The 22,520-nt window shown below is 57.4% G+C and overlaps 3 protein-coding genes across 4 annotated transcripts in view; 1 reads left to right on the forward strand and 2 right to left on the reverse strand.

The window, feature by feature from the left end:
- Positions 1-19,957, forward strand: part of RNF123 (ring finger protein 123) — a 29,031-nt gene extending 9,074 nt beyond the window's left edge. For both annotated transcript variants that reach the window (XM_012660978.1, XM_012661031.1), the window contains exons 16-39: positions 732-849; positions 1,047-1,146; positions 1,318-1,379; positions 1,566-1,637; positions 1,824-1,944; positions 2,718-2,819; positions 4,091-4,197; positions 4,425-4,623; positions 4,986-5,131; positions 5,435-5,518; positions 6,236-6,343; positions 11,490-11,667; positions 12,438-12,512; positions 12,639-12,726; positions 12,815-12,902; positions 12,991-13,075; positions 14,438-14,577; positions 14,693-14,881; positions 14,974-15,049; positions 15,269-15,353; positions 18,962-19,104; positions 19,226-19,320; positions 19,450-19,535; positions 19,613-19,957. In XM_012660978.1, coding sequence (XP_012516432.1) covers positions 732-849; positions 1,047-1,146; positions 1,318-1,379; positions 1,566-1,637; positions 1,824-1,944; positions 2,718-2,819; positions 4,091-4,197; positions 4,425-4,623; positions 4,986-5,131; positions 5,435-5,518; positions 6,236-6,343; positions 11,490-11,667; positions 12,438-12,512; positions 12,639-12,726; positions 12,815-12,902; positions 12,991-13,075; positions 14,438-14,577; positions 14,693-14,881; positions 14,974-15,049; positions 15,269-15,353; positions 18,962-19,104; positions 19,226-19,320; positions 19,450-19,535; positions 19,613-19,733 — 2,668 coding nt within the window. In that variant the 3' untranslated portion in view covers positions 19,734-19,957. The remainder of the gene's footprint in view (positions 1-731; positions 850-1,046; positions 1,147-1,317; positions 1,380-1,565; positions 1,638-1,823; positions 1,945-2,717; positions 2,820-4,090; positions 4,198-4,424; positions 4,624-4,985; positions 5,132-5,434; positions 5,519-6,235; positions 6,344-11,489; positions 11,668-12,437; positions 12,513-12,638; positions 12,727-12,814; positions 12,903-12,990; positions 13,076-14,437; positions 14,578-14,692; positions 14,882-14,973; positions 15,050-15,268; positions 15,354-18,961; positions 19,105-19,225; positions 19,321-19,449; positions 19,536-19,612) is intronic.
- On the reverse strand, positions 15,705-19,018 carry AMIGO3 (adhesion molecule with Ig-like domain 3). The gene has a single exon (XM_012661145.1). The coding sequence runs from the start codon at positions 18,208-18,210 to the stop codon at positions 16,684-16,686; it is 1,527 nt and encodes a 508-aa protein (XP_012516599.1). The 5' UTR covers positions 18,211-19,018; the 3' UTR covers positions 15,705-16,683.
- On the reverse strand, positions 19,929-22,382 carry GMPPB (GDP-mannose pyrophosphorylase B). Its single transcript, XM_012661257.1, has 10 exons — positions 22,275-22,382; positions 22,022-22,155; positions 21,806-21,886; positions 21,666-21,714; positions 21,385-21,527; positions 21,028-21,186; positions 20,863-20,941; positions 20,662-20,789; positions 20,396-20,578; positions 19,929-20,312 (listed from the first exon to the last, which is right to left on the reverse strand). The coding sequence occupies exons 2-10, from the start codon at positions 22,148-22,150 to the stop codon at positions 20,181-20,183; spliced, it is 1,083 nt and encodes a 360-aa protein (XP_012516711.1). The 5' UTR covers positions 22,151-22,155; positions 22,275-22,382; the 3' UTR covers positions 19,929-20,180.
- Positions 22,383-22,520: the final 138 nt, after the last annotated feature.

The raw sequence follows: 22,520 nt of genomic DNA on the forward strand, positions 1-22,520 counted from the left end.
GGCAGGCCAGAGATATGGTGCCCTCTGGGGTCAGCAGAGGCCAAGGAGCACATTGTCCATCTGGCCAGGGGTCCCCAGGGAGGCTCAGAACTGCCCAGCCTTTGGCACTTTCTCTACACAGCAGGGAGGGTGGAGCAAAGGACTCAGAGTGGCCGGCCGCCTGGGCAGGGCTTTCCAAACGGCTGCAGACTCGGGCTCCAGAGAGGGGTGCGAAGGCTACCAGGGCCTGCCCTCTTTAGCCAGAGCCCTGCACTGTTGTCTGGTTCCGCAGTGGGGATTCCTGCAAGATCCTTAAGGAGGCAGCTGTTGCCACTTCCCAAAGATGTTAAGAACTGCACAAGTAAGAGAGGGAGCGCCTAGCTTTGGGCTCCAGGCTGGGAAGCCTGAGCTCAGCCATCTCCTTGGTCTGGGGTCTTCCAGCCTCCAGGAGGCAGAAACAAAGCCAAGAAACACAGGGGCCAGAGTTGGAGCCTGGGAAGAGGCCATCAGGCCCTCTCCAGTCCTACGGTCGCTATTCCTGTGACAAACCTTTATCCTGCACCTGCCGGGTATTGGACTTGGTAGGCTTGGCAGCCGTCGCTCTTTCTCCAGGTTCACACTCTGGGGAGGCAGGTGCATAGTGGCAGTGGCACTGTTGGTGGTGGGCTAGCTGTGGTGAGCTTCCCAGGAGAACTTGTGAGAGTGTACAGGGTGCCCTTTGGTGAGCAGAGCCCTGCCTTGACGACCACCAGCTTCGACGTGCTCCGGTCTGTTGTCTTCTTTTACATCAAGAGCCCCCTGCGCGTGGAGGAGGCAGGCCTGCAGGAGCTCATTCCCACCACCTGGTGGCCCCACCGCTCCAGCAGGGAGGTGGGTGGACGCCAAGTGGGGTGGGCAGCGGTCGTAGTGAGGGCTGGTGGAGGTATATGAACCACCAGCACAGCATGGCAGGCCTCTTCGCAGCCCTGGTCCCCGGAGTTCTGGGGGTGGGGCGGGGTCTTCCGTCTGAAGCAGTAAGGTAAGTCCTGGGTGACCCTGCTGTCTGCCACTCCTCTGCTCCTGCTTAGGGCAGAGAAAGTAAGGACGTGAAGGAGGAGACGGCTGAGGAGCGGATACGGCGGCGAGCCTATGAACGGGGCTGCCAAAGGCTCAAGAAGCGCATCGAAGGTCAGCCCCACCTTGGGTATCGAGTGGGGGGGTTGTGTGTGTGTACTGGGGGCACTTGTAGTGACTATGCCTAGGTTGGGCTCCGGGAACCCTGGTGGTGGGGCCCTGACCCAAACCTGCTACCCCTCCCATCCCTGGGAGCCTGAGGGCTGTGTCTCCCCTCCCCCACAGTGGTGGAAGAACTGCAGGTCCAGATCCTGAAGCTGCTGTTGGACAATAAAGATGACAATGGGGTAAGTGACTCCCAGGTGGCTGTGTGGGTCCCTGGTGGGGAGGGATGCTGTATTGGGCCCCAAGACCCACAGGGCCGGGACTGGCGCAGATTCGCATGGCAGGGCCCAGGGTAAGATACACTGAGTGAGTCTAGTCTGGGCTGGCATTCTCAGCTCATCACAGCCTGGTTTTTCCTTCCCTCGAAGGGTGAAGCTTCGAGGTACATCTTCCTGACCAAGTTCCGCAAGTTTCTGCAGGAAAATGCCAGCGGCCGGGGTGTAGGTGACCTCCAGGCCAGCCCACTGTGGACCCCTGGCTGTGTTGCAGGGGCTGCCTCATCCCTGCCCCTCCCTCTGCTGCCTTTCCCTCCCCGCTCAATCCAAGACCCTGGGGTAGGGCCTTGGATGAGGAACGGGCTGGGCTCTGGGCCGGCACCAAGGCACGTTTATGCCCTGTGCCCACAGAACATGCCCATGCTCTGCCCGCCTGAGTACATGGTCTGCTTCTTGCACCGGCTGATCTCTGCCCTGCGCTACTACTGGGATGAATACAAGGCTTCCAACCCCCGTGCTTCCTTCAGCGAAGGTGAGTGGCACTGGGGCCCCAGGCCAGTGGGGCAGCCCCTATTGTTGGCGTGGAGTGCTGTTTGAGGGTGAGGGGCTGAGGGGAGCTGTCCCTGGCCTCCTGCCCAGGTGCCCTGCCCACAGGCGGCTTCTCCACTGGGGCAGCAGGAGCCCTGTGCTCTACCACTGCCGTGCCCACGTTTGCTCTGACTGTCCCCACTGGCTCCTGCCCACCATGGGCTCTTTCCTCAGTCCTAGCCCACGCAGCTGTCTGTGCAGTCCTTTGTAGGGCTGCCTTGGGTGGGTGCGGGGAGGCTCTGTGTTTGTGTGGCACAGAGTGCCCAAGGGTCAGTTGGAGCTTTACCCACCCTGGATTGGCCACCCACCCACCCCAGAGGAAGGCTGGGAGCGCTATAATGAAATAGGGGGCGGGTGGGCTGACAGGGGCCATGGGATCTTGCCAAGGTGGGGGGTGGGGTGCGCAGGTGGTCCGTGCGCTGCCGTCAGGGGTGAGCACCCAGAGGGCAGGGCTGGGCCTCTATGCTTCTTCCCCAAATGACCAGCTAAGATCAATGCTCCTTCATCCCAAATAGTGTAGTTGCTGTCACTGACCTGAAATGGCAGGGAGTAGGGGAGGTAGGAAAGACCTGGGCTATGGTCCCACTGCCTGGGTGGGTGGGTGGCCAAGGCCAGAAGCGGGGGCTGGCTGTGCTAGGCCAGAGTAGAGGGGAGGGCTCTGGGGAGGGTCTTCTTGCTGGGTCCTGACTGCTGGCCCCGCCTCCTGACTCCTTGCAGAGGCCTACATCCCGCCCCAGGTCTTCTATAATGGCAAGGTGGACTACTTCGACCTGCAGCGCCTGGGGGGCCTCCTCTCACACTTGCGGAAGACCCTCAAAGGTGTGTGCAGGCCCCAGGGCAGTGAGCAGGTCTGGAGCCTGGGGTGGACGGGGGTGGGGGGCAGCAGTTCCTGAGCCTGTTCTGCTGCCGCTCAGCCTGTGCTGAGCTGTCCTGTGCCCACCAGAGGGCGCCCGAGTCCCTCCACCCGCTCAGGTGAGGAGACGCTGATCTGCAGCTGCCTCTGGGCTTGGGCCCAGCCATCCCCTCCCTCAAGTTCACCGCAGAGGAAGGCTGGGAGCGCTGTCATGAAATAGGGGGCAGGTGGGCTGACAGGGTCCATGGGATGTGCAAGGTGGGCCGTGGGGTGTGCAGGTGCTCCTGCGCCGTCGTCGTCAGGGGTGAGCACAAGTTGCTCCAGTGCAAAGGGCTGAGAGCTCAGTGCAAGCAAGGCAGGGATGCCTGAAACCAGCGTGGCCTGGAGGTTGGAAGCAGTTGGTGTGCTGGGGAGTAAATGTGAGGCAGGGAGTGGTGGGAATTGAGGCCAAGCGGTCTCAGGGGCAGAATCTGAGGGCCTTGCAGGCCACAAAGCAGATGTGGACTCATTCCAGAGGCACTGTAGAAGGCCATAAGTGGGGGTGTGAGGGGTGTCTGCGTTATAAGCAGCTCACCCTGGCTGCTGCGGTGTGGAGACCTGAGTGCAGGGGCTAAGAGACAGGGAGGCTGGTTGTCCAGGCAACAGAGGATAGGGGCGTGTGCTAGGGATGTGGGGGAGGAGTCAAGGATGACCCCAGGCTTCCTGCCAGAGGGTGTGTGGATGGACACTGTCAGGGAGAGGGACTGCAGGAGGAGGCTGAGATGACAAGTTCGTGTTTGAGGTGCCCAGGGATGGAGCCAGGACCGAGGCTTGTGCTAGATGCAGAGGTGGTACGCTCAGCTGTCAGTGTAGTGGTTGAGACGAGCCTGGGATAAGGCTTGGCTGCCCTGGTGAGTGTGCAAAGTGAGGAAGCAGAGATCAAGGCAGTCCGGGATCCCCTCTTGTTTATGGGGCAGTCAGAGAGTCGGGGAGGCTCTGAAGAGCATGAGGTCCCAGGAAACAGGCAGCGACTGACAGGAAGGGTGTGATGAGGAAGGCCTCCTGCTACTCAAGGCCTCCCTTGAGATGCAGAGCGAAGGCTGGGCTGGAGGAAGCGCTGGGTGAGGGACAGGCACAGTGGTACTCGGGGCCCTGCAAGGCCTCCTGCCCAGTCTGCCGGTGCTCTCTCCATCCTGGGCACTTCTACGTGGCCCCTCACCTGCCACTGGCCTGAGAACTCTCCTACCCTTCCTGCCAGATGACCTTGCTTCCAAAGCCAACATTGTGATCGACCCACTAGAGCTCCAGGCGGCCACCATGGATGACCTGGACGAGGATGAGGAGCCAGCCCTGGCTGTGGCCCAGGTGCTACAGTAGAGACAGGCGGGGGGCTTCGTGTTGGGCCTTTCCTTCATCATATGGGCAGCGGTATCACACAGGGCCACCTCCCCTCCATGCAGGCAAAGGGCTCCTTACTGCGGGCAGAGGCATGAGCCCTCCCTTCCCATTCCCCAGCCCACGGGTCAAGGAGCCCTGAGCCAGCCCTGGTCCTGGGGAGCTGAGTAGCCTCTGGCCCCCTCTCTCCACTGCAGCGCCCCATGCAGGCCCTGGCTGTGGGGGGGACACTGCCCCTGCCACGGCCCGGCTGGCTCAGTTCTCCCACCCTGGGCCGAGCCAACCGCTTCCTCAGCACAGCGGCCGTAAGCCTCATGACCCCCCGGCGGCCTCTGAGCACCTCGGAGAAAGTGAAGGTCCGCACGCTGAGCGTGGAGCAGAGGACCCGTGAGGACAGTAAGTGCTGAGTGGGCTCAGGCAGGGCACTGAAGGACCTTTCCACCGTGTACAACCCCCTACTCTGGGCAAAGCTGAAATACACCCCCACGCCCTTCCAGCCTGGGCCTGTCAGCATCCCAAGGGCATGGGAAGTGCACTCTGAAGGCAGGAAATCGATGCTGCAGAAATAGGTCCTGGCACTACAGGGCCTTGGCCCACACCCCCACCCCACCCCCATGTCCTCCCTGCAGGTCCCTCCTTGGGCACAGGAAGGGGAGAGAGGAGTCCCTTTCCTGCCGTGAGGCCTATCCAGGCTTCACAAGCTTAGGAGAGACTCAGGATGGCCCTGACCCTGACTCTGCCTTCCCCCAACCCCCTAGTTGAGGGCAACCACTGGCATGAAGGCCTGCTGTTGGGGCGGCCCCCTGAGGAGCCTGAGCAGCCTCTCACTGAGAACTCGCTGCTGGAGGTCCTGGACGGCGCCGTCATGATGTACAATCTCAGTGTCCACCAGCAGCTGGGCAAGGTCTCGCACTGTTGCTCCACACACGTCGGGTTGTGGGGTGTTCTGTGTGTTTGGATGCATGTGTGTGCGCCCCTACGTGCGTGTGTGCCTGCAGGGCTGCCTGTGTGTGACTATGCACGTGCCATAGCAAGACTGATTTCTCTGCCACTGCTGCTTAGGTCTGACCTGCTTGACTGTTGCGGGAGGGGGCCACCCTGGGCCTAAAGTTGGGAGCTTGGCACGGCTGGAGTCCAGGCTGGGTCTGAAGAAGCCTGGATGAGGTGCCCAGGGGTCACTGTGGACATGTGGTATCCAATGCTCTAGATGGTGGGTGTCTCCGATGATGTCAACGAATATGCTATGGCTCTCAGGGACACAGAGGACAAGATCCGCCGGTGCCCCAAGAGGGTAAGGCCTGGATAGGTGGCAGGTGTTGGGAGGGAGGGGTGTTGCACAGGGCAGTTTGCTTACTCAGGGCCCCCAAGGCATCCCACAAGGGAAATCTGGTTTGGGGGGCTGCCCCAGCAGTTCTCCTTGTCCCTACCCCCACCCTGACCATACCACGCCAGTGAGAGCAGGGCTGGCAGCAGTGCCTGGCACGACCTGGGTCCCATCACCATGTAGCCTGTGCCAAGGTGCCCCCACCCCCAGCCCACTAAGTGCTGCGGCACACCCACAGTCCTCATCAATTATGGATCTACCCTGAGTGCTTCCTTGGCCACTTGCAGAGTCAGCGGGAAGCAGGGCCTGGCTCCCACACACCCCAGGACTCCCATTGCCATAGCTGTCCTGGCCTGGGGAGTCGGGCCAAGAGTGCTCAGAGTGGGCTTCCCAGGCAGGGCCCCTGTCCCCCACCTGTCAGGTGAGCCCTGGGCCTGGCCAGCTGCTGGGACTGTGATTCTGGCACCAAGTCCTTGGGGTGCTCTGGCTGTGGCTCCCAGAATCCTAGCTGGGCCTCAATTCCACATCCTGAGGGAATGTCCATGGCCCTGCTCTGAGGCTTACTCGGGGACACCTGTTGGTCAGCGGTAGAAGAGGGCTTTGAAAAGTGGAGCCCAACCCCTTGCCAGCTCCAGGCTGGATGGGGCTACGTCATGACTGTCCTCCTTTCTCCTCGGGTGGCAGAGGACGGACATCCTTGCAGAGTTGACCAAGAGCCAGAAAGTTTTCTCAGAAAAGCTGGACCACCTGAGCCGCCGTCTTGCCTGGGTCCATGCCACTGTCTACTCCCAGGTTAGCAGGGTGCCTCGGCCAGCAGCCCCTCCCCAAGCTCACTGTCTGGCCATGTGTCAGGCGGGCTTGTGCCAGGACCCTCAATGCTCCTTGCCCTCTTGAGCCTCTGGCACACACATACCCCTTCTGTCCCCTCCTCCTGCCCCACACCCTGTCCTCTGTACCTCCTATGCCCCATGGACTTGAGTAGGTGCCATTTCTAGACCTTGGTATGCCTCCAGCTCATAAATGCTACCCTCGAGGAACATGGTTGTCTCTGCCTCCCCTCCTCCCCGCCCCTCCTCTCTCCTCTCAGTTTCTTGACCTGCCCCCACTAGGGCATCAGCGCTCTGCACCTTTCCCTGAGCCCTGCTCCCATCCTCTGCCTCTGCCGTCTGACTCACCTGCCACCTGTGAAGTCACTGGCTTGTTCCCTCCTCACTCTTTCATTCAATAACATGTACCCAAAACCTGGAGTGTGCCAGGTGCTGTCCTGGACACTAGGGACACACGGTAATGAACCAGAAAGATGAGCCTCTACACTCCCAGGGCACTCAGCCTGCCATCTTCCTGGGCGTTCCCCTCCCCCATAACTGTGTGATCAAGGCCCTTGGTGTCCTCATCTCCATGTCTCTGACTGGTGTTTCTCCTGCTGGCTCCTCCCCAAAAGCTAAACCACCTCCACCTTTTACCCACTCCTTCCTTTTTCTGCCACAGATGACCTTGCCTCAAGCCCCATGAGGATGATCATGTCGGGGGAACTTCTCTCCGTCCCCCACCAGGATTTCACGCCTGCCCACCTCCCTGGCCGTCCTGCCCCCCTCCCACACTGTCTTCTCAGGACCCTTCCCATTTCTCTGCTTGCTTTTTTTTTTAATTCTGCCAAAATATACATGACATAAAATTTACCATCTTACCCATTTTAAAGTGTTAAGTATATTCATGTTGTACAGCCAATCTCCAGGCTCGTTTCGTCTTGCAAAACTGACACTCTGTCCTGTTAAACAATAACTCCCTGACCCCTCTGCCCCTAGCCCCTGGCAACCACCATTCTGCTTTCTGTCTCTATGATTTTGATTGCTCTAAGTGCCTCGTGTAAGTATAATCTTACGGTATTTGTCTCTCTGTGACTGGCTTATTTCACTTAACCTAATGTCCTCAAGATTCCTCCATGTTGTAGCACGTGTCAGAATCTCCTTCTGTTTTAAGGCTGAATGATATTCCATTGTGTATACACCACATTTTACTTATCCATTCATCTGTTGATAGACAGTTGGGTTGCTTGTACCTTTTGGCTGTTGTGAATAATCCTGCCATGAACATGGGTGTACAAATATTTCTTTAAGACTCTGCTTTCAATTCTTTTGGGTATATATCCAAAAGTGGAATTGCTGGATCATACAGTAATTCTATTTTTAACTTTTTTTTCTAGAGACAGGGTCTCGCTCTGTTGCCCAGGCTGGAGTACAGTAGTGTGATCATAGCTCCCTATAATTTCAAATTCCTGGCCTCAAGAAATCCTCCTGCCTCAGTTACCCAAGTAGCTAGGACTACAGGTGTGAACCATTGCACCTGGCTAATTTGTAAATTTTTTTGTAGAGATGGGGTCTTGCTATGCTGTCCAGGCTGATCCTCAAACTCCTGGCCTCAAGTGATCCTTCCCCCTTGGACTACAAAAGCGCTGGGATTACAGGCATAATCCACTGTGTCTGGCGATTTTTAATGTTTTGAGGAACTGCCATACTGTTTTCCACAATGGCTATACTATTTTACATTCCCACTAACAGTGCACCACAGGGGTTCCAATTTCTCCACATCCTCACTAACATTTGTTATTTTGTTTTTTTGATAGTAGATCCTAATGGGTATGATGTGGTACCTCGTTGTGGTTTTGATTTGCATCTCTCTAATGATTAATGAAGTGAGAGGTGAGCACCTTTTCATATGTTTATTGGCCATTTGTATATATTTGGAGAAATGTCTATTCAAGTTGTTGCTGAATTGCAATAGTTTTTCTATACATTCTAGGGTTTTTTTGTTGTTGTTTGTTTGTTTTTGTTTTTTTTTAGACAAGGTCTCACTCTGTTGCCTGGGCTAGAGTGCAGTGGCATTATCATAGCTCACTGCAACCTCAAATTCCTGGGCTGAAGTGATCCTCCTACCTCAGCCTCCCAAGTAGTTGGGACTACAGAGGTGCATGCCACCACACTCAGCTAATTTTTCTATTTTTGTAGAGATGGGGTCTTGCTCTTGCTCACGCTGGTCTTGAACTCCTGACCTCAAGCGATCCTCCCACTGGGGCCTCCCAAAGTGCTAGGATTACAGGCGTGAGCCACCATACCTGGCCTGTATTCTGGGGATTAATCCCTTATCAGATATACGATTTGGAAATATTTTCTCCTGTTCCATTGGTTGTCTTTTCATTCTCTTGATAGTCATCTTTGATACAGAAAAGTTTTTAAGTTTGAAGAAGTCCAATTTATTTATTTTGTTGTCTGGGCTTTTACGAAATATTTAAGAAATCATTGCCAAATCCAAGGTCATGAAGCTTTTCCCCTGTTTTCTTCTGAGAGTTTTATAGTTTTAGATCTTGAGTTTAGGTCTTTGATCCATTTTGATTAATTCTTGTGTGTGGTGTAAGTAAGGGTCAACTTCATCTTTTGTATGTGGATATTCAGTTTTCCCAGTGCCATTTGTTGAAAAGACTGGCCTTTCCCCATTGAAGGTCTTAGCATCCTTGTTAAATCACGTGACCATATATGCGAGGGTTTATTTCTGGGCCCTCTGTTCTACTCCATTCATCTATATGTCTGTCTTTATGCCAGTACCATTGTTTCGATTACCGCAGCTTTGCTTTAAGTTTTGAAATCAAGAGGCATGAGACCTCACTTTGTGATTTTTCAAGATTGTTTTGGCTATTCAAGGTCCCTTGAGATTCCGTATGAATTTCTATTTCTGCAAAAGAAACACTGCGAGGATTTTGATAGGGATTGCATTGCATCTGTGAATTCCTTTGGGCAGCACTGACATCTTAACAATATTAAGCTAACAGCCCATGAACACAGGGTGTCTTTCCATTCATTTAGATCTTTAATTTCTTTCAGCAATATTTTGTAGTTTTCAGTGTAGCTTCAAGTCTTTTGCTTCCTTGGTTAAGTTTATTCCTAAATATATTTTTCTGGCCGGGCGCGGTGGCTCACACCTGTAATCCTAGCTCTCTGGGAGGCTGAGGTGGGCGGATTGTTTGAGCTCAGGAGTTCGAAACCAGCCTGAGCAAGAGCGAGACCCCGTCTCTACTAAAAATACAAAGAAATTAATTGGACAACTAAAAATATATAGAAAAAACTAGCCGGGCATGGTGGCGCATGCCTGTAGTCCCAGCTACTCGGGAGGCTGAGGCAGGAGGATCGCTTGAGCCCAGGAGTTTGAGGTTGCTGTGAACTAAGATGACACCACGGCACTCTAGCCTGGGCAAAAGAGTGAGACTCTGTCTCAAAAAAAAAAAAAAAAATATATATATATACTTTTCTTTTTGATGCTATTGTAAATGGAATTGTTTTCTTGATTTCCTTTCAGATTGTTGATTTTTGTGTGTTGATTTTCTGTGCTGCAACTTTGATGAATTTCTTTATAGTTCTAGTTGGGTTTTTTTGGTATGTGTGGAATCTTTAGGGTTTTCTACATGAAAGGTCATGTCTGCAAACAGAAATAATTTTACTTCTTCCTTTCCAGTTGAGATGCCTTTTATTTCTTTTTTCTTGTCTACTTGCTCTGGCTAGGATTTCTAGTACTACGTTGAATGCAAGTGGCAAAAGTGGGCTAACTTGTCTTGTTCTTGGTCATAGGGAAAGATTTCAGTCTTTCACTATGAGTAACGTCAGATGTAGGCTTTCCATATATGGCCTTTATTACGTTGAACTGCCTTCTTTCTTCTGCGTCTTCAGCACTTATTCACCTGTCTCTTTCTCATCCAGTCTCTCCCATTATTAAAGGAAAAAGCCCATGAGCCCTTTCCTTGACTCTACATCTGCCTGTAGCTACCACTTCTTCTTCTTTCTCTGTGTCTTGGCTCCCTCATCTTCCCCTTCCTCTCCACCCAGCACAGACTCTTCCACATCTCTGAAATAGTTCTGCCACGGTCCCCATCTACCTGCCTACCCCTAGCCTTGCTGGCACATTTGCATTTCCATTGCATTGGCCTCTTGGCTCCAGTGAAACCATTGTCATCTCCTCCTCAGACTCAGTCTCCCCTGGCCTTCTGTAGCAGCAGGATCTCCACTGCCCACCCATGTGCACCCAGGCCCGCCAACCTCTTGCTCACATCTTGAGTCCTCAGGTTTTAGAGCACATCAGAGAGCTGGTTTAAAGCCCAGAGATGTGGATGCTGTGGGTCTGGGCTGGCGCCTAAGCCTTCGTGTGATCCTGACAGAGAATCTCTGGGAACCACATTGGGGAACAGGGCCCTCAGCAGGTTTTGTCCGTTTCCTGTGGCCTCTGTTCCACTAATAGTCACACTGCCCTTCCCTTCCCACCACCTTCTTCTTTGAGCCCCAGATCAGATTTCTATCTGCCTCCCCCACCACCTCTCTGGGGCACTAACCCCAGATGCCTTGTGCTCCGCTTGTCCATGCCCCTGCCCTGCCTGTGGCCTGCTCTTCCTCTAGCACTTCTGACCTCCGCAGAGGTTCCACCACCCCCACAAACTTGGGCCCCATTCTTAGTGCAACCTTTCTCTTGTCCCCACCACCCATGAGTGCATCCATAGTCCTGGTCCTGCAGTCCTTTGTCTGCCCTCTTGGGCCCAGACGAGACTGGGGCTTCCTCACTGTCCTGTCCGCACTTGCGCTACAGCCCCTTCTGCATTAGGCAGTGTTCCAGCACAGAGTCTGGTCACATCATCCGCTTGCTTAAAGTCTTGCTATACCTCTTAAAACACGCAAACCGAGTCTGGTCTGGGTCACGGCACTGCCCTTTCCAGGCTGGGTGCGCCCCTCTTGCCTGTCAAGGACTTGCTTGCCCCTGCTTGAGCTGCTGCTCACATTTCTTGCAATCCAGGTGTCAGTTCTGATGTCATGGTCCTGGGGAGGCTTTTCCCGATCCCCAGACCAGGCCATGCCCCCTGTGACCCTTCTGGTGAACAGCCCAGCACCCTGTGTGCCTCCTGCAGGAGAAGATGCTGGATATCTACTGGCTGCTGCGTGTCTGCCTGCGAACCATTGAGCACAGTGATCGCACGGGTTCTCTCTTTGCTTTCATGCCTGAGTTCTACCTGAATGTGGCCATCAATAGCTACAGTGCTCTCAAGAATTACTTCGGCCCGGTGCATAGCATGGAGGAGCTCCCAGGTGATGGGGCCATTCAGGCTGGGGCAGAAAAGGGGACCTTTAGCATGATCCTGAGGAGCCCTGGTCTGAGCCCCCCGTGCCCGGCAGCACGCCTCCATGTGGGGCCAGGGAGGCCAGTCCCACTTAGGCTCGCCCTGAAGCAAAGAAGCATTTGCATCCTGCCTTGGCTCCTGCAGCCACAGAACCAACAGCTCCTCCCTGGTGCTGGGAGGAAAACAGACAAGATAGAGCATGGGGTGGGGACCCCCTGGCCTTTACTTCCTCCTAGTGCTGCTCCAGCAGCCAGCTGGCCCCTTACCCTGCTGCCCTGGCCCTGGTCACAGAGTGCGACAATTGGTCAGGGGCAGAATGGTTTGTCTTTGGAAATCATACCAGGGGAGGAGTCATGCTGAGGGCCATGTAGGAGCCTGGACTTCTCGGAGACCACTGATTCCAGGCCCTGGCCAGCCCCTGCCCCAGGCCTCAGTGCAGGCTTCATGTTCAAAGACAGAGTTGTGGGTGCCCTAGGGGCTTTGCCTGCTGAGTCATCATGTGTGCTGAGGTGGGTTTGAGCTCAGGTTAAGGCTCTTGGCAGGTGAGCCTGTGCCTTAGTCCCTCCACAACTGCTAGGGAATGCCTTGACTGATGTCCTCAGATGCCAGCCTGGGTCCAGACTAGCTCTTGGAGCCAGCTCTGGAGCCTGCTACCTAAGCCCACCCAGTGTGCCAAGGGACGTGTCTGCCTCTGGAGCCCCCACTCCCACCAACAGTTCTCACTACCCACTTTTGCAGGCTATGAAGAGACCCTGACCCGCCTGGCCGCCATCCTTGCCAAACACTTCGCCGACACACGCATCGTGGGCACTGGTGAGGTGCCCTACAGAGGGCCTGGGGGATGGAGATGGATGACATCTCTTGCCGGCTGCTATGCAAAATGCAGTCAGGGGGATATGAGGCATGGGGCCAGGGCTGAGGTATGCCCTGTCCATGTAGACATCCGAGACTCGCTGATGCAGGCCCTGGCCAGCTACGTGTGCTACCCACACTCCCTGCGGGCCGTGGAGCGAATCCCTGAGGAGCAGTGAGTAGGGGCTGGGGGGCCACACACCCTGTCCTGCCAAGCACCATGCCCAGCCTCACCCCATGCCTGCTGCCCCTTGTCCTCACAGGCGTATTGCCATGGTACAGAACCTCCTGGCACCCTATGAGCAGCGGCCCTGGGCCCAGACCAACTGGATCCTAGTGCGGCTCTGGAGGGTAAGCCTGACCTGAGGGGAGGTGACTGAGGCTGGCTGGAGGAAATAGTTGCCCTGCCCCTCTGACCCCCCACTGACACCACCCCCAGGGCTGTGGGTTCGGGTACCGCTATACACGGCTGCCACATCTGCTGAAAACCAAACCTGAGGACGCCAATTTGCCCAGCCTCCAGAGTGAGTATCCAGGTCGGACAGTCCTGGCAGCATCCTGGGCAGGGCGGGCTGGTGGCCCTCACCCACTACTCTTGGGTTCTGTCAAACTCTCCTGCTTCTTCCAGCCCCTCTCCTGTACTCACGTTGGGCCCCAGGCTCCCTGCCTGTCCCCTGGGGTTTCCATTTTCCCCACTTCCTCTCAGCCAAAGACACTCTGGGATTACTCTCCCTTGCCCCACAGTTCCACGTGTGTCCTTTGGGCCTGTACGCCGTGCCTGGGTCACAGTGGAAAGAAACAACATCTTCCCAGCCTCCTGGCAGCTCGTGCAAACTGAACACTCTGTCCCTTGCCCTCTAAGCCAGCTCCCTGACCTCTCAGCACCATGTCCTTCTGCTTTTTCTTTAGTCTTTGCTGGTGCCAGACCCAGGGCCTTAGACACCTTAGTCAAGCAGGAACACAGACTGGAGGTTGGCCAGGGCCCCAGAGAGTACTCATGGGCTTCCTGGAGTAAGGGACATTTTGTCGGGAGCAGAAGCTGTGCTTTCTCCCCAGGGTCCGGCAAAGTCTTGCGAGCCTGAAGACCTTCAGCTAGGCTGGCGTAAGGTCTTGCTTGGGCTGTCTAGCTTGCAAAGGGTCTGTCACACACTGTACTCACCCTGTATGGTGGCTCTTCTTGGCTCATGTAGTATGTTTCTGCCTTTGTGGGCAGTGTTTTAGTCTGAGGGGTGTCCCCAGAGAGGCCAAGTGCCTTGTGCATAGTCACACAGCAAGTCCTTGCCGGTTGCCTCTTGGGCAGAACTGAGCTGAAAATGGAGAGCTGGCAGTGGGGCCAGATACGTGTCCTGCTGCTGTGGGAACTATTGATTGGCATTGAGAGGGGTGGGGAGGCAGCCAGGCCAGCTGTAGCTGAGGGCTCTGGTTACTGCTGCCTGCCAGCCCAGACTTGGCGCCCACCACCTGGGCCATATGCCAAGGCCAGGCCAAGGGCAGCAGAGGACAGTGGAGGACAGAAGGGCTCGGAGTAGGCTCTGGAGAAGCTGGCCTTGATACCAATAGGGAAGAGTCTATGTTGCCCTGTCTAGGTCTATCTGAAGGGCACATGACTCAGAACTTGCTGTGTGGCTGCTCTAGGCAGAGGTAGTGGGGGTGGTGTAGGGACTGGAAACAACTGCAGCCTGTGGCTTGCCCAGCAGAAGGAGGGGACAGATTTAGCCTTAACCTCGAGGCAGCTGCACCCCGTCCCCCACCTCATGACCTGAGCATTCCTAGGGAGCCATCTTTCTGTCCTTACACCAATGGCCCAATGGGTGAGGACAGAGGCAAACAGGCAGCGGCCACTGCGGTGAAGTCCCTGATGATGCCACCTCCCCATGCTTCTGCAGAGCCCTGCCCCTCCACCCTGCTGCAGCAGCACATGGCGGACCTGCTGCGGGAGGGTCCTGACGTGGCGCCCAGCTTCCTCAACAGTGTCCTCAACCAGCTCAACTGGGCCTTCTCTGAGTTCATCGGCATGATCCAGGAGGTGGGCTGTGGTGGGTGTGGTGGGGCCTTATGAGTCAGGGTGGTGCAAGGGACAAGGAAAGGCCCAGGTGTAGCCAGGCCACTCACTGCTACTTGCTCACATGTTGGTGGCACAGATTCAGCAGGCTGCTGAACGCCTGGAACGAAACTTTGTGGACAGCCGGCAGCTCAAGGTATGTGCCACCTGCTTTGACCTCTCGGTTAGCCTGCTGCGTGTCTTGGAGATGACCATCACGCTGGTGCCTGAGATATTCCTTGACTGGGCTCGACCTAACTCTGAGATGCTGCTGCGGCGCCTTGCACAGGTGTATCTATCTGGGCAAGAAGGGTGGGACCCTGGGGATACCCCAGTGGTGACCCTGCCCATCCACCAACGGGCTCGCTTCTGCCCTCACAGCTGCTGAACCAGGTGCTGAACCGAGTGACAGCTGAGAGGAACCTGTTTGACCGTGTGGTCACCCTACGGCTGCCTGGTGAGGACCTAGATGCCCTGCACCCCAACACACCACAGTCCTGGGTTCCTCTGCCAAGAGTGGTGATGCCTGATCCTCCTTTCTGTCCCGAGACGGCCAGGCGCAAGGCCCTCCAGCCTCAGCTCACCCTCCAGTGGGGAGGACAGTGGGAAGGGTGCCGTCAGCCAGGACTGGCGCCCCTGCAGCGGGGATTCATCTCCTTCCTCCCCCTCCCCTTAGGCCTAGAGAGCGTGGACCATTACCCCATTCTGGTGGCAGTGACAGGCATCCTGGTGCAGCTCCTGGTGCATGGCTCAGCCTCAGAGTGAGTGTTGGGGACTGTGGTTCCCCATGGGAGCTGGGTATCTGATCAAGAGGGGCTGGGTCTCTCTGTACCTCAGTTTCCTCATCCCAAAATGGACTTCAGTATCAGGTTTTGAGGCAGAGAAGGTGCCGAGGTGTGAGCTGCCTAAATAGTGTTGGCAGCAGCTGCTCTGAGTAGGAGCATCAGGGACCCCAGCAGGGCAGGGTGTCCGGGCTCACAGAGACATTGGCCTGTGGCCACGCCTTGGGTGGGACATGGCAGCCAGGACTCTGGAGGGTGTGTCTTGAGATGTCCAGGGCAACACTGCTGGATCAAGAGCTGAGCACACAATGCTGTCTTTGCGCAGGCTCCAGCAGCAAGCATGTACTGCCTTTATTAAGAAACTCTGTAACAGCTGAGCCCAGGACACCCATGGGGCCCCGGCTTAGCCCCCACCCATGAGGGGTTCCCAGACCTCTTCCCTGCCTCCCTGCATTGGGAGTGGTGAGATGCATATAAAGCCAGGGCACCGCCTCAGCCATTAGGCTGAGACCAGTGCCAGCCCTTAAGAGGCTTCTGCCCTCAAGGGACATGGAGTTCCGCCTCAGCCCTCCCAGCTTGGCCATGCTCGCCAGGCTTTTTACTGCTGAAAAGTGGGGGGCCCTAGCCACGATGTCCTTCACTGCTGTCCGTAAACCCATGGAATGGGCTCTGCCTTCAGAGTGATGGCTGGATGCCCCTGGCCAGAGAGAGCGGGGCCACTCTGTCTGGGGCTCAGGCCAGGCCCCCCAGGGGCTTTCAAACAGCCTTGCCTGCCATATACCTGCCTCCCAGACTCTGCATGAAGTAGTGAAGCTTTCAGTAGGTTGGATGTTGGTGCATGGGGGAGTCCTATTTCACCAGAGGGAGGCCATGTTTCCTCCTTCTGTCCTGGGGTTGGGAGCTAGAGCTTCCTACAGAGCCCTCCTCCTTTTCGCCTGTGGGCCCACTCCCTCCCCAGCACCTTGGGAAGGGGAAGGTGGTTACACTTCAACTCTTGTATACCACTCAGGATCCTGCCTCGGTCCCCAATCCTCATGGGGCATTTGGGCACTCTGTGGTCCCAGGGAAAGCCAGCACTAGCAGGCTCCACAAGGGCCTGGGGCCTTTGTTGGGGCAGAGCAGGAGGCAAGTTGGGGACCCCAGACCCCCTACCAGTAAGTAGGGCCATTGTGGTTCAAGTAAGGCCCATACAGGAGGCCAGGGGACCAGACACAGTGCATCCCTCCAGCATGTGGCAGTTCTCTGGGCCGCAGCAGGGAGCAGGGCAAGCGGCGGGAGGGTGGGGGCCTGAGTGGGGGCCCTGGGAAGCCTAGGTCATCATGAGACCCTCTGAGCCTGTGGAGCTAGCAGACTCGGAGCCAGTCTTGAGCCGCAGGCCCACGGGGTTGCAGAGATTGAAATCCTCAGCTACCGCCAGCTGCACGCGGCCGTTGAGGCCCCTCCTGCCTGGCTCCAGAAAGACCACGTGCTTGTGGACACTGGCCTTGCGGCTGGGTGCCTCTGGCGGTGTGGCGCTGAGCACTGAGGACTGCGCGCTCAGCTCCTGGAGCGGGCTGGGTGTTCGGGGCCGGCGGCGGCAGCGGCAGGCACGGCGGCAGCAGCGGCAGCAGCCCCGGCAGGGCGGTGCGAACAGGTAGAGCAGCACTAGCACCAGGCCCACCGCGCAGCCCAGAAGCGTGGTGAAGCCCGTATTGAAGGCCTCTGGCTCGGGGCGCGAGAGGTGCACGCTCACGTTGTACTCGTGTGTCTGGTTGTGGTGCAGGCGGGGCCCGGTGGCCAGGCACACGAAGACACCCGCATGCCGCTGCTGCACGTTGCCTATGGCCAAACTGCCGTCTGCCAGCACCGCGATGCTACCGTCGCGGGATCCTGGCGCCACGAGCAGCTCATTCTCCGGCGAAACCCAGGCGATGCGCACGGCCGGGGCGCTGGTGTTGCAGTATAGCCTCAGGGACCGACCCGCCTGCGCGTGCAGCTGCTCTTCCGGCCGCTCTAGGCCAAGAGCTGGGGCAGCAGAGCAGTTCTCGAAGACACGGCTATGCTCGAAGAAGCGCACGCGGGACATGGGTACATTGAAGGCCAGGCACGTGTACTCGCGCGCGAAGTCGCGCAGGGCGGTTAGGCCCCGCTGGTGCCAGCGCTGCAGCAGGTGGTAAAGACGGCAGTCGCAGGGCAGCGGGTTGTTGTGCAAGTAGAGGCCGTTCTTGAGGAAGGCTGGCAGTGCGGCCAGCTCTGGTATGGAGATGCGTCCCAGCCGGTTGGAGGAGAGGTCCAGAGTACGCAGGTGGGTCGCACCCAGACCGTGCAGGTGGTCGAAAGAGAAGGACGCGAGTTCGTTGCAGCCCAGGTAGAGATGGCTGAGCGCGCTCAGTCCGTGGAAGGCATGCACGTCCAAGTGCGCCAGGCGGTTGTTGAATAGAAACAGCCTCTCCAGCGCCCCCAGCCCGTCGAGGTCGTGGCGGCCAAGCGCTCTCAAGGCATTAGATGATAGATCGAGCAGCCTCAGGCCGCTGGCATTGGTGAAGACGCCGCGACCAAGCACATGGAACTCGTTGTGGCCTAGGCGTAGGTCGCGCAGCCGGGAGAGGGGCGTCAACCAGCCGGGGCGCAGGCGCTGGAGCGCGTTGTGGCTCAGGTCGAGGTCTGCAGCAGCGGCAGGTAACACGGCAGGCACGTCCTGCAACCCAAGGCCCGCGCAGCTCACCAGGTCGGCAGCGCAGACGCATTTGGGGGGGCAGCTGTGGGGCGCAGGGGGCGGGAAGCCCTCCGAGTCCCGGGTGCCTAGCCCAGCCCGCAGCATGCACAGCAGTGTGCCCAGCAGCACCAGCCAGCCCATGGCGGCGACCACCAGGGATGGGACAGGGCAGCCCTGTGCAGGTCGCAGCTCCAGGACTCACCCACTTCTGCTCTGGTTCGACGTGTGTGGTGCCGGATGACTCATGGCCAAGGAGGCACGATGCGGGTTCTGCCCCGCACGGCCGACTGCTCCCGCTCCCTCATCCCCAGGTTGTGAGGCGCCCTCCGGCTTCCCTAGCTGTCTCCCGGCGGGTTCCTGGTCGGCTTCTAAATACTAGCCGGGAAGGGATGGCCCAAGGGGCGGGACCCGGGGCTCCTATTGGTTCCCGCTTCAGGGGGCGGGGCGGCTGCGTCCCCTGGCGCTAAGCGGCCTCCGGTGGCCGCCAGAGGGGAGGGAGTCTGACCCCAATGTCCCAGCTTGCCCTTGGCCAGAGCTTCCTGTAGCTCTGGTCTCTTTGGGAAGAGTAAAAAGGGAAGTGTGGGAAGAATGTCTCTAAGCTGCTGTTAATGTTTTTGGTGTTTATTTGAAGTGATTACGAAGGATTAATATATTATGGGGCAGGTGGACCACCACTGTCTTTCGGTGGCTTACCTGCACCCTCTTAAACTGGTACCTGGGCTGTGTGGGATCTTACAGGGATCCAGGACTTGTTGGGGGGTTGGTAAGCAGGGAGGTGTGAAGGATGAAGGGGGATGATAATGCACCTGTCATGGCACTCCTTTGCCCTGGTAGAGATTACTTTCAGACAGGCCCCAGGCCTCTGACTACCCTTGCACTCTCCTCTACCTAGGTCAGAGAGAGCCACATCAGTGCTCCTGGCAGATCCCTGCTTCCAGCTCCGCTCCATATGCTATCTCCTGGGGCAGCCAGAGCCCCCAGCACCTGGCACTGCCCTGCCAGCCCCTGACCGGAAGCGCTTCTCCCTGCAGAGCTGTGAGTGGGGTGGGGAGGGCGGTCAGGTGCCTCAAGAACAGCAAATTCCCAGGCTGGGAATATTCAAGAGGCACCAAGTTCTTGGGCCACATCTGGCCTGACACTCCCTACCACTCTCCAGATACAGATTATATCAATGCTGAGGAGCTGGCCCAGGTGGAACAGATGCTGGCACACCTGACCTCAGCGTCTGCCCAGGCATCAGCTGCCTCCCTGGTGAGTGAGACCACAGTATACATGCAGACCAATGCCACTTGAACATGTGTGCACTCCTATATGGGCACAGTGTATGTCCATGTATCTGGGCATCCAACTCCAGCCTGCCCTCTGCTGTCCTCCCTGCAGCCCACCAGTGAGGAGGACCTCTGCCCAATCTGCTATGCCCACCCCATCTCTGCTGTGTTCCAGCCCTGTGGCCACAAGTCCTGCAAGTAAGTAGGCCCCATGGCTTGGTTGGGGGAGAGCAGTAGGAACACACAGGGCAGCCCTCACCCCTCCCCTGTTGTAGAGCCTGCATCAACCAGCACCTGATGAACAACAAGGATTGCTTCTTCTGCAAAACCACCATCGTGTCTGTAGAGGACTGGGAAAAAGCAGCCAGTACAAGTACCACCTCCTCGGCTGCCTAGTCCTCATAGCCTGCACCACCCTGGAACCTCCACCTTTGAACCCAGGCTGGGCCCTATTTATGAGCTCCCTTTGCCCGCTCCCCATAGCACCCACCCCCGCCACATCCAGCCTCCTTCTTGCCTGCCTATAGCCTCATCGATGGGAGCCCAGTCATGGCCCTAATTGTGCCTAAACTTGACTTTCAGTCAGGGCCGCAGTGAGCATTAAATTATTATTCCATACAGCCCTGGCCCCGGCCCTTCTTGAGGGAGTAGGGTTTGTGGAGTGTGCCCAGCAAGGATTCTGCCAGATTATGTCCCCATGAGAAGGCAGGTGTCCACCAGCTTCAGCCGCATCCAATCCTTCCCAGACAAATGGCAGCAAGTCCAGGGTCTTCTGATGTATCAGGCCACTGCTCTCCCCTTGCTGATGGGGAAACTGGGGCTTGGCCAGCCCTACGACATCCCTCACATGATGATGCGAGGCTCTGGCACGGACTCGCCAATAGACTTGTGTGGCAGCACGCTGGCTCCGTTGAGGTAGAGCTCATCATTAACTATGACGTCCTCACCCAGCACTGTCACATTCTCCATGCGAACCTCGGGGAGAGAGGATAGGCCTTGTCAGTGAGGCAGGCACATTCCCCGTCCCTCTCCCCACCTAGCCTAGCGCACGGGCTTACCCACTGGCCCACACGGCACCGCCAGCCCACAATGCAGGACTCAAGCCAGGAGTGGGAGCGGATATGGGCGTCCCGCAGCACTGTGCACCGCCGGATACACACGCCATCCTCCACTACCACACCAGGACCCAGGCTCACGTTGGGGCCAATGCTGCAGTTCTGGCCAATGCGGGCACTTGGGTCCTGAGAGCAGTGGGGAAAATACAAGTGGGCCATTTGTCTCCCAAGACCAAAGGGATTAATGATGGGCTGGGCAAGAGCCTTACCACCAACACGTTGCCTACAATGCCAGGGCCTGAGCATAGTCTCTCAGGCTGCTTCTGCCTCAGTGACTGGAGGAAGAGGCACATGCCAGTGAGAAAATCCTTGGGCTGACCAATGTCCATCCAGAAGCCTGTAGGGAAGGACGCATCAGGGGGCTCAGCCCAGCCACAGACCACCCCCACCCTGTGGCCTCCCTGCCTCACCCTGCAGCTCCATGGCATATAGCTGCCCCTCCTTGGCCATAACAGGGAAGACTTCCTTCTCAATGGACGTAGGCTGCAGCTGTGGGAGTGGGCACCTCGTGAGCAAGGTCATGGTGGTGGTGGCCTACCCCATCCCAGCCCGCCCAGCAGCTGTCTCCTACACACCTGGATGCGCTGCAGCACCGCAGGGCTCAGGATGTACATGCCTGCGTTGATCTTATTGGACACAAACACCTGCGGCTTCTCCACGAACCGGTGAATGCGGCCTGTGTCAGCCTCACATACCACCACACCGTACTTGGAGGGTTCCTCCACCTTGGTCACCTGAATGTAGTGGCACCTCAGGCCTAGTCCAGTGTTCCTGAGCCTTGATAAACATGCTGTCCCAAATCTCAGGGACTCTTCCCCAGATGCTTAAAGATAAACACTGCACCGCTCCATACCCATAACATAAGAAGGTAGTTCAAGGCTGGGCATGGGGGGGTGGAAATGTCAAAAGAGATGAAAGACCTGGTCCCTTACCAGGATGGAGCCCTCCTGGCCATGGTGCCGGTGGAACTGCACCATGGCTTGGAAGGGGAAATCACAGATCACGTCACTGTTGAGGACGAAGAAAGGGTCTGCAGTCTCAGAGAGCAGGTCACGGGCCAGTGCCAAGGGCCCAGCTAGGGAGAAGGGGCAGGTCACGATCTTGCTGGGGGTCTGAATCCCTGGATCCAGGCTCAGCAGGCCCAATCCAGGCCAGGTCTTACCCTTTTCCTGGCCCTAAACCCTCCCCAAAGGACGTCCCTGTCTCTACTGACCTGTCCCTAAAGGCTCCTCTTCATGGGACATAGAGATTCGGATTCCCAACTGGAAGGAAGAAGTCCCCCATTTAGGTTCTCCTACCAAGTTGCTAAGATGAGCAAGGACCAAGAATAAGGGCCAACATTCCGTGCCTCACCCTCTGTTCCTGCGCCTTCATTTCCTTCTCCAACACCTGCGACATGTAGCTCACGGCCAGGATCACGTGGTCCACGCCTGCCTGTCAGACAGAACGCGGGCCGACAGGCGGGCTCAGCCGGAAGGTACGGGAGTTCCTAACCCCCAGTCGCTAGCCGTCCTTTGTCCAGCCAGGTACGACCAAAACCCCGATCCCGATCCCGATCCCGGGCATTACCGCGGCCAACGCCTCTACTTGGTGCAACAAGATGGGCTTATTGCAGAAGTCCACCAATGGCTTCGGGGTGCTCAGCGTCAGTGGCCGTAGCCGCGTCCCATAGCCGCCCACCAAAATCAGTGCCTTCATCGAGCCTACGGGCGATGGGAGAGTGAGTCCCGGGATCCGAGGTGCCTGCAGCCCGTCTGGCCGGCCCCTGCCGCGCACTCCCGCCGCCGTGCCCAGCCCCGCGCCCTTCACCAGCCTGACTGACCGACTGTGGTTCCACCTCGCCTGCCGGATCTGTCCTGAAGCCGGATTCAGGGCCGCCACAACGTAGGACGCGACGCGGGCGGAAGGCTGCTGGCCCCAACTCAGGCCGGACCGGCGCGGGCAGTGTCGTAACCCTGGCGGACCAATCGGCTGCTGTATACGTGGCACGGCTGCCGGCGTCGGATCGCTGGGGCGCGGCGCTGCAGCAGACGTAGCCAATGAGAACCTGAGCTCCCCGGGCTGTCAT

Source organism: Propithecus coquereli, unplaced genomic scaffold, assembly GCF_000956105.1.
Source record: "Propithecus coquereli isolate 6110/MARCELLA unplaced genomic scaffold, Pcoq_1.0 Scaffold1, whole genome shotgun sequence".
Taxonomy (NCBI): Eukaryota; Metazoa; Chordata; class Mammalia; order Primates; family Indriidae; genus Propithecus; species Propithecus coquereli.

Bases quoted from the DNA above. Each gene is read 5' to 3' on its own strand.
- AMIGO3 (XM_012661145.1), bottom strand. From the start codon at position 18,210: ATGGGCTGGCTGGTGCTGCTGGGCACACTGCTGTGCATGCTGCGGGCT.
- GMPPB (XM_012661257.1), bottom strand. From the start codon at position 22,150: ATGAAGGCACTGATTTTGGTGGGCGGCTATGGGACGCGGCTACGGCCA. The intron at 21,715-21,805 runs GTGAGGCACGGA...TCTTCCTTCCAG, and splicing joins TGAAGGCGCAGGAACAGAGG to TTGGGAATCCGAATCTCTAT. The intron at 20,790-20,862 runs GTGAGGCAGGGA...CCTTCCCTACAG, and splicing joins ATATGCCATGGAGCTGCAGG to GCTTCTGGATGGACATTGGT.